This window comes from Gadus chalcogrammus, chromosome 17 (assembly GCF_026213295.1).
Source record: "Gadus chalcogrammus isolate NIFS_2021 chromosome 17, NIFS_Gcha_1.0, whole genome shotgun sequence".
NCBI classification, from domain to species: domain Eukaryota; kingdom Metazoa; phylum Chordata; class Actinopteri; order Gadiformes; family Gadidae; genus Gadus; species Gadus chalcogrammus.
The window spans coordinates 4,381,941-4,396,862 of NC_079428.1; the positions used below are offsets into that span (position 1 = coordinate 4,381,941).

The 14,922-nt window shown below is 45.8% G+C and overlaps 1 protein-coding gene across 11 annotated transcripts; it reads right to left on the reverse strand.

Annotated features, from left to right (window-relative positions):
- Nucleotides 1-937: 937 nt before the first annotated feature.
- LOC130370074 (uncharacterized) lies at nt 938-14,370 on the reverse strand. Of its 11 annotated transcripts, XM_056575734.1 has the most exons (24): nt 14,222-14,364; nt 14,100-14,148; nt 13,684-13,756; nt 13,177-13,215; nt 12,692-12,760; nt 12,322-12,378; nt 12,054-12,125; nt 10,324-10,401; nt 10,154-10,225; nt 9,535-9,594; nt 9,385-9,456; nt 9,100-9,165; nt 8,709-8,777; nt 8,575-8,622; nt 8,366-8,434; nt 7,843-7,941; nt 7,214-7,291; nt 6,883-6,936; nt 6,620-6,661; nt 6,182-6,274; nt 5,958-5,997; nt 5,755-5,800; nt 3,332-3,749; nt 938-1,846 (listed from the first exon to the last, which is right to left on the reverse strand). In XM_056575734.1, the coding sequence occupies exons 3-24, from the start codon at nt 13,753-13,755 to the stop codon at nt 1,352-1,354; spliced, it is 2,208 nt and encodes a 735-aa protein (XP_056431709.1). In that variant the 5' UTR covers nt 13,756; nt 14,100-14,148; nt 14,222-14,364; the 3' UTR covers nt 938-1,351. The 11 variants fall into 11 exon arrangements, with proteins under 11 accessions (XP_056431709.1, XP_056431710.1, XP_056431712.1 ...); XM_056575735.1 differs by lacking the exon at nt 14,100-14,148 and having other exon boundaries at nt 14,222-14,365; XM_056575737.1 differs by having other exon boundaries at nt 10,342-10,401; nt 14,100-14,363.
- Between the last annotated feature and the right edge of the window lie 552 nt (nt 14,371-14,922).

Below are 14,922 nucleotides of genomic sequence, written 5' to 3' on the forward strand. Positions count from 1 at the left end.
TGGAGTGTAGCGAGGCCAACTAGCCCATTGGATAAAACATCTGTCTCCCGTGAAGGCAGAGCCATCTATTCAAAGCATGAAAAACATTTTAAACTTGAAGGGCTTGGCAACAGGCACACAGTAATAGATACACATTTATTTAATCATTTTGTTGATCGTTGATGTGCGGACCAAGTTTTCCCCAGGATTCACTTTCGGTTTAAGCACCATTTAGTGCGTACCATTCAAGAGGCCAGAGGCAAAATGTCTCGGATGTCTGCCGTTTGCCTTGCACTAAACTAAACTTGATGCATTTAAACTTCTCAATAATCAAAACCTCCAACACGTCCTACAAAGTTCATCCCCAGTGAAAATCAGTGGCGGTTCCAGAGCACTTCTCTGGGGGCCTGACGGGGGTCTGTAATGTAAAAAGGTGCTGTATAAATAAAGTTCATTACGACCATGCTATTGACATCAGGTTTGTATTTTGGAACGGCGCAATCCGTCACTTGGAAATAATATGACGTCCCCACGGCCTCAAAGAACCGTGATTCGGTGTGACTTACGCACAGTCATACGTCATCGACCCAGCCTTTACACCAGACTTGCACGCGGTCTGGTGTAAATATAGATTCAATGGCATCTTAATTGTCCATTGTATGCATTTCCCAAAACCGTTTCACTCAAGCATTAAAACAAACCGGCCCGACCGGATTCAACCCGCCTCAGATGGTCACGCTTCTAGGTTTTACGGATGATTGACGCCACAATGACATGGGTTATGATAGCCATAGCCAGTGGTCATGCTGCAGAAAAAACTTGCAGATTAAAATGCAGTTGGCCTGATAACAAGGTAGAACTTACATAGGGTCTGTTTGTAATGCTTTTCTCCCTACTCCTGTACATTAGGGCATGAAAAGTACCATCCGTTCAAGTGGTTGAACAAGACACAAAAGGCAATTCAATAACTTCAACACATTTATTTAATTGCAATTCAGAAAAAATGTGCATAAAATGTCAAATGAAACATACTTCTATGATAGCAGCTAAAATACAGTTAAAATATATTGCTAAAAATATATGCTACAACATCTGTTCCAAATGACAATCGTCACAGTGTACAGTAGGCAGCTAACGATCAATACCCTGTAACAGTCCGATTTAGAACCGAGGAATAATGCAATATAACTAGTAAAACCCTTCCATTGATAAAGTCTCCTTCAGCGTCATGGAACAGTGGTTCGAGCCGGAACGCATAGCCGGAATTCCAGCGAATCGTCAGTTTTGGACATTCTTGCGCCGTCCTGTACCTTCGGCCTCCTTCAACCAAGCCAACCGCCTACCCTCCCCCACAACCCAAACGTCACCTCTCCTACTCCTCGAGCTCGATCAGCTTCTTCACGCTGGACCTCAGCTCCTCCTCCTGCCCCTCATCATCGCCGCCCTCCCCCTCCGCCTCCACCTCGATGCCGTCCATGGTCTTCTGCAGCTGCTCCTTGATGCGGTTCAGCTCCAGCAGGCCCCCCTGCAGCTCCTGGCACACCTCGCGGATCTTGACAGCAAACTCCGTCTTGGCGCCCTTCTTGAGCTCCATCGAGTCCTTGGCTAGGAAGAAGACGTCCAGCGCCAGGAAGAGGCCCGACATGACGCCCGTGGTCACGCTCATCACCTGCGCCGCCTTGGCCGCCACGCCGGACACGCTGAGCACCTGGATGGTGCTCACCAGGCTCTCCGTGTTGATGAGCAGCGCCTTGCCCGCCCGCCCGCCCTCCTTCACCACGTGCTTTACGTTCTGGTTCAGGTGGCTCCGGGTGATCACCTCGGCGTACGTCTCAAAGTCCCACGCCTCCAGGGCCTCCATGCCGTCCTGGAGCGCGGGGAGGGGGGGGGGGGGGGGGGGTGTAATCAAGAATATGTTCTTTATGAGAACAATTCCCCTATACCTTTGTGAAGATGCATTGCTTCTTTTAGAGATAACATGTTCTTTATGAATATCACACCCCTATACCTTCATGAAGATGCATTGCTTCTTTTAGAGATAACATGTTCTTTATGAATATCACACCCCTATACCTTCATGAAGATGCATTGCTTCTTTTAGAGATAACATGTTCTTTATGAATGTCACACCCCTATACCTTCATGAAGATGCAATGCTTCTCTTAGAGATAATATGTTCTTTATGAAAATGACACCCCTTGGATTCAATTCATATATGTGTAAGCTCTCTTGAAGATAAGCTGTACCCTCTGAATCAGAAAGTACGGGAAAGTAATAAGAATCGATTACAAAATAAAAAGTATAAACCATGACTAAGCTTGAGAACAACGTGGGTAAAATGACTCCATAACAGGAAAGGTCTTTGCGTACCAAGTCCGATCTTTTCTAGACCAAGTCGGATATGGATTTAACACTGCACTATACACGCGTGCAGAAACGTATTAATGCAGTCCGTCATATTTGTCTGAAGTGTGCAAGAGGCCGTAGCTATAGTTTTAAAAAATGTTACTACATTTTTACCAAAAAAATCTGTTTTACATTGGGATGCAAGTCCCTAAATGCAAATCCAAAAGGATATTGATTGTAAGTGCAGGCATCTTGCAAATACCATAATCTTATATTTTTTCGAAAAGGAAATAATATGGACTTATATAGTTTAATTTTCAATTTAAATACTGGATAACAGGATCTTCCATACTGTTAAACCTCGATAACAGTTTTATGGTGACAGGATTGGAGGTTCATTGCCAAAAGCCTTCACTATGTAGGAATAAATGTGTTCGAAAAATCACGCAATATCTAGCAGTGCTTTGGTACTTCATGAATTCAGTGTCCAGGTGTTTGGGAAGGAGAAACTGATTTAGCTAATTTGCTTTTCATTCAAACCCTTTCATCGTCTACGAAATATTCAAAATACTTCATAGACATTAATTTACGATGGATCTCTTTCATGTAAATTACTTAAGATACTATAAGTGGTATCTTTAGCTGCACCCGAAAGTAAGACGCAGCTTTTCCACAAGCAGATCTTTTCCCACAACAACACCAAGCGGATGGGGAGGGACAAGTCCTGGTTCCCACCCTGGAAATCCCACAGCAACCCCGATCCCCCCACACCACATCCGTCCACAATACCCCCCATCCAGCCCACATACATCCCCCATATATCCATCAACCTCCCACACCCCCATTACCCTCACACAGCCTCATCCACCCACATTAACCTCACACACCCACCCTTCATCCACCCACAGCACCATCCTCATCACCCATCCACCCCCGTCAACCTTGAACACCCATACCCACCCTTCACCCCTATCCCTCCCCCCCCCCTCCCCCCATCACCCCTCACCTGCACGAACTGCAGGCAGTCGCTGATGTCCCGCATGCTGTCCTGGTAGTCCTGGATCATCTTCTCCACCTTCTTGCGGTCCGTCTTGGAGTGCACCGTGTCCGTGATGTTGGCCGACGCCGACACCAGGCCGCCCGCCGTGGCCACGCCGATGCCCACCGCCGTGACGATCAGCGACGTGCCCATGGTGAACGGCGCCAGGATGAGGCCCGTGATGGTGGTGATGGAGCCCGCCACGCTGGCCACGCCCCCGCCCACGCTGGCCTTCACCGTGCGCTTGTGGAAGCTGTCGGCGTCGTCGGCGAGCGCCAGCAGCTCCAGGATGTGCGTCTGCAGCGTGCCGCCGCGGCGGTTGAAGAGCCGCACGAAGAGCCGCGCCGCCATGAACACCCGGTCGGCCGCCTCCTCCACCATCTCCCTAGGAGGGGGAGAGAAGGGGGAGAGGGTGAGGGGGAGTCGGTGGCGCATTGCTTTGGATGGTATTTACTGTTTTTTTTATGTTCAAATGGAGAGGGAATTTTTGTTTTTCCCCTTCATTATTTGTTTTTCTTTTGTGCATAGAAATGTCCATCTTGTCACTGTGGTATTACCCGCAGGGATTTGTGAATACATATGTTGAAAATCAATAAGAAGATTTAAATATAAAATGGAGAGGGAGGAAAGTGTGTGATGAGCGTAATGTATTACATTGATTTGACTATTGATCATTTTGTGTTCGTATTCCTTTTTGAGACAATGTCAATTGCGAGGGGAACTGTGTGTGCATTAGATGGATGGGACTGGGAATTTTTGTGTTGTTACTTTTATTTAATTTAGAACTTTGAAAGTTTAGTTTCAGAGAGCGCTGGATGCGTTTCATCAGCAAGAGACCGAGATAGAAAGAGTCAGAGAACACGCGACAGATAGAAAGAGGGAGAGCAAGGAGCGGATGGTGAGAGCGAGAGACAGATCGAAAGATGGAGAGAGCGGGAGAGAAATACCAGAAGGGTGATGAAACGATAAGATCAACTTCATTATCATCATTTGATCATTATTGTTTCTGTAACGTTTTATTTTTTCCTCAAATTCTGTAAAAGTCATGCTGTAGCCTATACCGTGAGTCGAAAACTCTTGAAATTTTCAGGTATGGTTACCAAAAAGCCCCTCTACCCCCTACCTAAATGTGTGGTACTGCACCCAAAGGTGGCGCTATTGTAAAAAAAAACATGAATTAGACTTATTTCTCCTCACCAGTTTGACCTGGACTCAAAATTATTTCAGAACATTAATCTCTAGAATCAGACGCATTTAGAAAACCCTGGTCTTCTGCTCTAAAATGTTTACTTTTCCCACAATTTCATAGAAAAGCCAAACGTCCACAGTCTCAACCCATTTTGCCTATATGACCATTTTGTTATAGTATACGGTAACTACTATACGGCTATCATTAGGTGGATACCATTGAAAGTGCACATTTTCAGATCTGTACTCTTTTAAGAAAGCCCTTAATTCTCTTGTGAAATGTGTGCTTGGAGTTTTCTTGGTGTTGTGTGCTTATCCATCGACATTTTCACGATGTGAATGAGGCTTCATGCAGTTCAGGAATGTCAGTGGCTCAACAGGATAATGCCGTATACTGGTTATCCTTAGGTTCAGAGTTTGAATCCTGATTAGAGCATTAAGAACAAGCTGCACATGAAATTCTGTCATTGCCACTCATTTAAGAAACACAACATTGAACAGCATCTGAAATTCATCAGGCAATCAACATTCCGGCTCATTAGTTTCCAAGAATCGGTCTGCCAAGACACAGTATGGCATTAGGGGAACTTCTTCGTTAACCATTTTTCCTTCATAATTAACTGTCATATTTATATTTCTTCCGTTCTTGACTACAAAGGTTTAATTTCCACAGAATTTCAAAGATTTCTCAGGTATATGCTTTTAAAAAAGCCCTTCATTCGCTTGAGAAATGTGTGCTTGGAGGTTTCTGGATGTTGTATGCTTAACATTTTGACCATTTGAATGAGGCTACCGTTCAGGTTTATCAGCGGCTCAATGGGATAATGCCTTGTACAGGTGATCCTTAGGTTGGGAATTTCGAATCCCGATTATAGCATTATGAACAAGCTGAACATGACATTCGGCCATTGCTTCGTAGCCCACCTGAAAGCCGAGGCACAGTATGGCATTAAGTGGAACACCTTCATAAACATCTTTCCTTCAGAATTATTTGTCATATTTATACATCTTCCATTAGTGTGTTCTTGACTTTTAATTTTGCTCGGACCCCGTTAATCACCGCTTGGGGTTATATTTATCAATATAACTAGGTAAAGAATAGGGTTAAAGTTCACCGAAAGAGCAGGGTACATACTTTGAGACTAGACTTGCAAGACTAGCAGGGTAGGGGAAGAATGTCAGTTATCTCCACTTCTACTTACTCCTCCGCCGGCGCGTCCTCGGTGGACTGGTTCCACTCATCCCATCCTGTCAGAGCACATGGGTTCAATCACTAACTCCATTTTACCCGCCATGGTCAATGAATGTCAAAAATGGTCATCTCAGCTTTAGGCATAAACAAAAATACAAGACGGCGCAGCAGAGGGCTGGAGGGATAAAACAAGGAGGAGATGAGGGCATCTACCCTCGACGGTTCTCCACCAAGACATCAGGCCCTCCTCATCCTGCAAACAGGGCACACGATGTAAAGTGAACACAAAGGCATTTGCTTCGTAGAGACAAAATGGCGGCCAATATGGAGGATGTGGGGTAAGCTAACGTGATGGGATGCTACAAAAAAAATGGACGACAGAAAAATCCATCGAAAGATGGGACTTTTTCAAACTGGTCCGACTTAATAAACCGTACGTCGAGGGGACCCAAGGACTCGTCGTCGCCGGGCTCTGGGGCGTCGGCCAACTGCAGGGTCTGCACCTCCACCACCTCCGTCACCTCCTCCGCCTACGGACATTCACAACACAACCACGCACATATTGCAGCCCTACCAAATACACGGAGGCCCACATTATCCATGCATCGCCCCGAGGGAGAGTTCAGAATGTGGTGTGTTACATTTACATTTTACATTTACATTTCTCCCCGTTCGTGTTCCAAAATGTGTGATTTTACCTTTGATTGGGCACAGGTATAGTATTGTCACACACATACAGACCTTATCTTCACAAACATTGTTATCTACACAAATATTCATGCACTATCTACACATGCACAAACCACATTGTTTGCAGAATGTCCTGCAGACAGTCTAAGCATTCGGTCGGTTGTGGAATGCTACTCATTTCAAACCTGAGCCAAGAGTGGTCCGTCATCTAATCCGGCGGACGAGGTCTGTGTGGGGAGAGGTGCACATTGTTAAGAGGTATAAAAGAAAGTTGTTATGTTTTCCCACGGCCACACACACGGCCACGGCCACGGCCACACACACACACACACACACACACACACACACACACACACACACACACACACACACACACACACACACACACACACACACACACACACACACACACACACACACACACACACACACACACACACACACCTACCTTTGTCCCTGAACTGAACAAGGCGGCCGGAAGTATTCTTTTTATCCTGAAAGTCTAGAAATTGGAGAGGAAAAAAACCAAAAAGGTTAATCCTTCATACTGTAATTCAAAAAAATACAATGGCCGTTAAGAATGGGAGTGCAGAACATGATATCTATTTATTGTGGAAGCCTAACAGAGTGGAGAAATGGGACTTGGAACAGGTTCTTCGCAAACAGAAAATAGCTTTATTTGTGCGTGGTGTTATTTCTTTGCAGGATGCCTGCGCAACACTTCGCACACAGAGAATTCTGCGAATATCGAAAGACCAGTTTGGGCTGGTAGAACGTACCAACGTCTTCCTGGGTGGCCCTTCCTTTGGTGCACTCCTGACGGCGACACTCTCGCTCTCCTCCGCATACCAGACCGACTGGAAGAGCAGGAAGAGTTTCACCGGGAAGTTTCGGCTCATGTGATCCCGCGTATGCTGGGATATCATTAATACCGTACGCTGAAATAAGACGAGCTTGGGACGACAAATAAGGAAAGCAATGTGTGTGTGCGTCAAATTTTTGTAAATTGACTGCATTTATTGTGGCGCTTTTGACCAAAGCGCTTTAAAATATGGCCTGACATTCACCCATTCATTCACCCATTCAAAACACGGACGGCAGGGTGAACCATGCAAGGTGACAGCCAGCTCGTCAGGAGCAGTTAGGGTAAGGTGCTTTGCTCAGGGACACCCCGACACGCCGTCATGATAAACCGCAGCGGTGCACGTGCCGAGGGTGTGTGACGACCCCGAGCCAAAGGGCCGTGGTGAGACATTGTCCTAGGACTGTGTGTAGTCGCCCCCGGGGGCAAGAGGCCCCCCCTGCTTCATTGCTGACATGCCTCGAACACGAGCCCCCCCCCCCCCCCCCCCCCCCCCTGAGAAAGCCACGGGCTAAAAAGGCCCCCGGACCCGTTAACCGGCCGTACGTGTCTCTCGATGGAGCCGTCGTCCAGGCTGCCGGAGTCTGAGCTGGAGGAGGAGTCGCTGCGGAGCGACGGTCCCTGGCGCCCCACAAAGGCAGCAGGCTGCCAGGGGAGAGAGCGAGAGACAGAGAAGAGAGACGGGGAGAGGCAGATTGGATGCATAGTGACCTTGGGTGTCTTGAAAGGCGCCTCTAAATTAAATGTATTATTATAGTTTCAAAACGCCAGGAGCCAAGGAGCCAGGTGACTCGACGTGGGCCCCACGCCCTCGCCCGAGGGCGTTTGTTTACACGCCCTCTCCCGTCTGACAGGAAAAAAAAAACCGTTGGTTGAAACGCCGTGCTGTTCCAACCACACCTTTGTATCGCTCAGACAACATCAGAATTGTTATTGTATCGGCGTCACCGTTGTTAACTGAAGAGATCCATCACCTTGACCAAATAGTGTACAGAGGATAACAAGGCAAACAATTGGGATCCAAATTCAATGAATATTCAACTTCAAAAAGACACGAGAGCGTCTTTACTTCTCCCTCTGCTGCCGTGGCCTTGAAGGGGTTGACTTTCTGCATCATTCCTTGAAACATCCCAGGGTTCTAAAATGATTGAAAAAGGAGACACAAGGCCCAACTAGTGCGATGGCATTTAAATCTGATGTATCTTATTCAAAGTCTATGTAAATGCATTCCTCGCACGGAAAAAAATAATGGCTGAAAGGATAAGTCCTCGCTCATACCTCTTTCGGCGGTTGCTGATCTACGGTGTCGATTGAAACTTCGGACGTCTGGGATAGGGAAAAACGTACGCGTTTGATGACGCGCGTTTGAATTCAGATTGAATTAAAATCTAAAAATGACCTCAAATGTGTACCTGTTTTTTAGTGGCGTTGTTGTTGTCAGTTAGACTTCCTGTGCTGGACGAGAGGTTGTCGTTGGAGGACTGAGTGCGAGGGGATAAATAGACCAGAGAAGAAGATTGTACTATTAGTAAGGCCACGGTTTGATTTGAAGAGGTCATTTCAAGGGTTGCCCCTAGATCAAGGAGGTTAATTTGCGGGGCAGGGTGACCCGTAAATTAACCCTCTGCGAGCTTAATTAGACGCGTGTGCATTGAACATACAGGTGGATGATGTTGTGCGTTTTGAGATTTAAAAGAGTCGCATTTTAAGAGCTGATAGCCCGACTACACTTTTGAAATGTCGTGCCGAAAGCAGAGCGATAACTGCATTGAGGTACACGTCTTGCGTGGGGACGGGCGGTACCTGGGTCTTCACCGTGGATTTGAAAGGGTTCACCTTCTGCATCATCCCCACAAACACTCCGGGATTCTGGATGAGAATAATAAAAATGAATTCTAATTGAATGAACCCCACAGAGGAGCTACACTGAAATAGATCCAATTAGAAGAAACCTGGGTTTGAATGGCTAAGTTCGATTTGGAGAGTCAGAGCTCGCCATGTGCATTAAAGTACAGTGCGTCACAGCACTGCCGAGCCTAACTGCAAACGCACCCCTCTTCATCCTCATCCTCCTCATCTGTTACACACCTGGGACGGTTCTGAGCTCCCTCCTGGCTCCAGTGACTCAGAGGACGGCGCTTTGGGGACCGCTGAAGACGCCTGGGTTCAAAACAAGACTTTGGTGAACCTTTCCATTGGGGGGGTAGGGGGGGGACAGAGTGTCTGGGGGGGGGTTACCTGAGAGGCAGAGCGGAATGGGTTCATCTTCTGCACGGCCGACTGCAACCGGCCAGGGTTCTGAAGACAACACAAGACAAGATGTCCGTCATTAATGGGAAGTTCAGTCAAATGCACAGCAGCTGGTTGACCTGTTCACCAAAGGCCATTGTGGGACCGTAGGGGGGAACACAGGTGTGTCTCATGATGTCAACGAGGGGCACGCCTACTGACCCATAAGCCACGCCCACTATCAAACCTCTGCGATTAAAAAGCCTTTTCGTAGTACGATTAAAAAAAACGTACAAACTTTTAGACCAGGCAGACCAGAAGGCAAACGGGACGGTTTTTCAAACAGGACAATACTTTCGGTAAACACACAGCACTTCTTGTTGTCACTTCCCTCCAGTCTACGGAGTGAAATACCCAATGACGAAACGCCAGCTGCCTCCCCATCTCATGTGGTGCAGGTTGCATTCTCTAGGCTGGACGCATTCCACACACACACACACACACACACACACACACACACACACACACACACACACACACACACACACACACACACACACACACACACACACACACACACACACACACACACACACACACACACACACACACACACACACACACACACCTGGGGAGAGTCCGGACAGCCTCCCTGGTCCAGGGACCCTGACGAAGACGCTCGCGTGACCTTGGCTGAGGCCTGCGATCGAGAGCAAGAAAATCATTCACAGAAAACCTAAACTTAATTTGCCAAGCGTCGTTTATGGAACGAGCAGGGGGGCTGGTTTGGTAGTTCACCTGTTCAGGTAGACGCACCTGTGGTGTGGACTTAAAGGGGTTGACCTTTTGGATGACCCCCATCAGTTTGCCAGAGCTCTGAGGAAGGAAAGAACGATAAATTCGGTTTCCTTCGACCAAGAGGACCTTTGTTTGGCTTGAGAACAAAGGAACATATAATTATATCGAGGCAACGGAATGCACATTAAAGTGCAAAAGGAGAACGAACCACAACATAGCAATAACAACTACCATGCCCTTTGAAAACAATGTGACCAGTGGGGTATTCCACGAATGGAGGTTTAACAAACACAGAGTTAACGCTGAACTCTAGGTCGATTGACCCTGTGTCAAAAAAAACCAGAGCCGTCGGTTCCACGGTACGGGTTATGCATTAGTTCAATCAACAGGGTTGTGCTCGTCCACGCCAAACCTATAAAGACGTGATGTATGGATCATGGAAACCCGGATCGATGGCGAAACGGGCCGCTTATTTCAATGAAACTCCAGGTTCTCCTGGAGAGCTATGACGAGGAGAAGGCCTCACAAGAAAGGGGAACGCTAAAGCCTCTGCAACCCGGAGAACCAAAGCCTGGCAGCGGATCGCTGACCGCGTAAATGCATTAGCTACACGTCAAAAGCTTGATCCTTAATATTTGAGCCATGAATCTGTTAATATCCCTGTTAAGCATTCTTAACGCTCCTACCACATAACCCTTTTCTTCTAAAAAAAATATGTACTCCGATGTCTCCCAAGCGGTCAGCGGATCAAGTAAAAATGAAGTGTAAAAACATACAAACTGGTAAGCTTTTCCCACCATCGTATTGGTATATTTTGTCAGTCCAGCATTTAAATTGTCATACCATATTTGTCACTCCTGCATTTAAATAATCCCTTTTTTTTTAAGCCAATCGTAAAGAGGCCGACAGTCGGCAAGACTGGAGCTGGCAATATTCAGGGCGCCCTGGCATGGAGGGGGTACCTGGAGGTACCTCCTCAGAGAGTCAGGGTCCATGTGAGGGCACCCCACTGGTTGAATGTAGGTTTTTCTGTCTTTCTTGTTTTTTAGATTCTGTTTGTCTTCGAAGTAACACATGCACACCGTGTGCGTGCCACAGCGCAAATGTTCCAAATGCTTTTTTTTTGATAACTGGGTAGAAAACCTAAAAGTGACAATTCATCAACTTCACAGATCAAGATGGATCAGTGCTTGTAATGAAGCCGCCGATACGATCGAACATTCTCCAGTGGATGTAAGTCCGTTAGGACTATTTTATACTTTCTATTGTAAGCGCCTCTCGGCATAGTACTCAGCCAATATTGCTCTTTGTATGATAGGAGGCCCATGAAAATCTTGGTCCGGATGTGGACGGGACAGAAAAGACTGAGATGTGTTCAGCATCTCCAATATTATAGATAAAACGACCATTTTAGGGTTACCGCAAACCCTGGGTTGACTTACCCGGTTATGTGATAAAACCGGCTTTGTGGAATACCCCACAGAACATCTTTATGGCTGAGTTGCAGTTACGTTAACTAAACGCCCTGCGCAGCTATGCACAGAGCATGAAGCCTGGGGGAAGAGCGGTAGCTACAGGCTCAACTGTGACACTGAGTGTGAAACGCTTGCGGAACTGGTTTCTCGTGTACCGCGACACTCGTACTCAACCCCGGGGATGTTTTGGGAACACTGCAATAAACACCCGTTTACTGCAGTGTGCACCTGCTCCCATGGCACCCATGCACCCACCTGTGTGGCCCCCGCCGTGGCGTCCACCTGGGGAGGCTCCTGTGAGGCCGCGGCTTTGACGGTAGAAGAAGCCTGGGGCCCAATCACACATTAGCACTCAGGTTAAAGGTTAAATGGTGGCATATCTTTAGCAGTGAAGCGGAAATTTCCTTGAGTAAACTACACGCACACTCTACTACTATGCCAACAATGCATAGCGGTTACGTGGGAGAAAAGAAGGGTAGGATGTGATCAACGTGTTTTGTTTTTTTAACTGGCCGTTAGTTACCTGAAGGGTAGATTTGAATGGATTGACCTTCTGAATCGCCCCCATCATTCCAGACCTCTGAAATCAAAGTAATCGCACAGAAATGCATGCACTAATTTCATCGATGATTTATCATTCCCAGTAATCAATTCAGACAATTGATTGAACTGTGTCCTCTAAATACTTTGTTGAGATGGAATTGAAAGAATATACATCAAATCTAAAAATGGCTGAATAATAATCCCCTTTTTGTGTAACTGTGAAAGGTAGGCTATAGGATTCATATATGAGGGCTAGGCTAAATGTGTAGTCTATCATACGCTATAGTCCTAGTTATTTTAATATTTCAACCGTTCGGTGGCCATGAGAATGTATTCAGATGTAGGCCTACATGAATTCGACTTTTGAAGATAGATTCACATCGTAGATCATGACACACTGCTCTCCTCTGGCGATGCGTCTGATACACAAGAACGCGCAGTCCGTTGTGTTTTTTTGAGGTCAACCACTTCTTCCTCCGAACAGAAACAAGGGCTGTCGCCACCGCAGCCCGCCTGCGGGGGTCGGCGCGTTTCAAATGGTAGTGGACCGACGGCACGAGGAGAGCTTGAGTATCCGATTTTCTAAGTATTAATGTTTTTGGTACACTATTTGGACATTTTGAAAGATCATTTTCACTGCACCCAAAAAGGCCCACTAGTGTTAAATAATTGTTTCAGCTGATTATAGAAATCAATACATTTGATAAATTAATAAATAAATGAAAGGTTATAGACAATCAAGTTCTTTGTGTGACGTTGCATAAGACGTATGAACACGGGTTCATTCCTTCATTCTGACACACACACACACACACACACACACACACACACGTACCCTATTGTTCGTAACAAAATCGTCCGTGACGTCATTGTTCTGAAAAAGAAAAAAAATGAACAATTCCAACTTAATAAGATAAGATAAGATAGACTTTATTGTCATTGTACAGCCACCTATGCAACGAAATTGGGAGTGCTAACTGAAGGTGCATTGTACATACAAAATAAATAAATAAATAAACAAACAAATAAATAAACGAGCAATTTAAGTTAAATAAGTTGAACAAGACAAGGACAGGTGATGTCAGAATAAATAAGCACCAACATGAGAATACCCCCCCACCACCCCCTACTGTTTGTACCGTTTACTGTTTGCACTGTGCAGTATGGACAAACAATACCTTCTGGCCCCACTCTCCCTCCCCCCTTCCCCATATGCTGTGTCTGGCTGCCCATGTTTTATGATACTGCAGGTTGGCGCCAGTAAACGACACCCAATTATAATGCAATAATAATACCACCGTCTGGGGACGAAAGCCTACTGTTCTAAAGCAGGTTCACGCACCCTCTCGCTGGGCCTGGGCGGTAGCTGTGGCGTAGAGGATGACGATTCGCTGCATTGATCTCTCCGTAACATACTGGTGGTCAATGAAAATAGACGATGAGCATGTTGGTGATACAATGCCGGGTGTCTTTGACACTCATCACATGGTTTGACTAAATAGTCGCCAGTAAATCAAGTTGCACACGTCATTGACAAGTTCCATTCTTTCCAACACAAAAATAGAGATTATACGTCTTTTTACGCATGTTGTCCCACCGGTTCGCTTTCAGTCGCGACTGCAGGAATGTTTGACGCACCCGCACCGTGACGCTAGTTATTAAAAGTATTGAACTCAAGTTCAAAGTTATGGTCTCGTTACATTGTGTGACTTCGGACAGACTTAAAACATGGAAGTGGATGTGAAAAACAACGCTGACCTTGCTTTAGCCTACTTCTCTCGTCTCTTCCAACTTGCTTCAACGTCAACTGATGAAGAGAAAAGGCAGCAAGGCAAAAGGGGGACAGGCTCTGATTTCAGAACGAAACAAAGTTTATTTACCTTCACAACTGGAACAATGCGCTATATTGGACCCCCAATGCCAACAAATACCGGCTTGATTTTGTAAACGGAGGACTTTGAGGCAGTATTTCGCTTCCCTAAATAATGCTCATTCGCTGCACCTGTGTGGGCGTGGCTTAGCATTCCTATGAAGTCCATAGCCTTTGTTTACCCGAAAGGAGTGTCACTCAGGAATTGATACGTTACCTTATATATTCATAATACACAACTTTACATTTTGTAAAACGTCACTTTATTACATAATTAATTATTTTTACAAATAGAGTTGCAGGGTATCAAGAAAGACGTTGATTTAGATTATAAAACCACACATCGCCCATAGAGAATAGACATCATCACCCGTGTTAAAGAATACTATTTTATAATTATAAAGTGAAAGCGTCGTGTGCAAAACAACTGTAAATGATAAAACTCCAACCCCAAAAATAGAACTTGGACATAAATAAACATAAGCTATAAGTGGCACCGTAAAACAATAAGCGGAACTGAACCCATTGTACTATAAATAAATCATATTCCTTCCAGACAATGGGTGATTACATGTTCTTTTAGTAACTTTCTAAAAAGGTTATAATCATGGTTTGCAAGGAACTTCGGGCATTGCCCTTTGAAGGTTTCCCAGCAACATATTGTAGCCTACGAACTATAGTAACCTAACCCTAACCCTAACTAAATGGGGC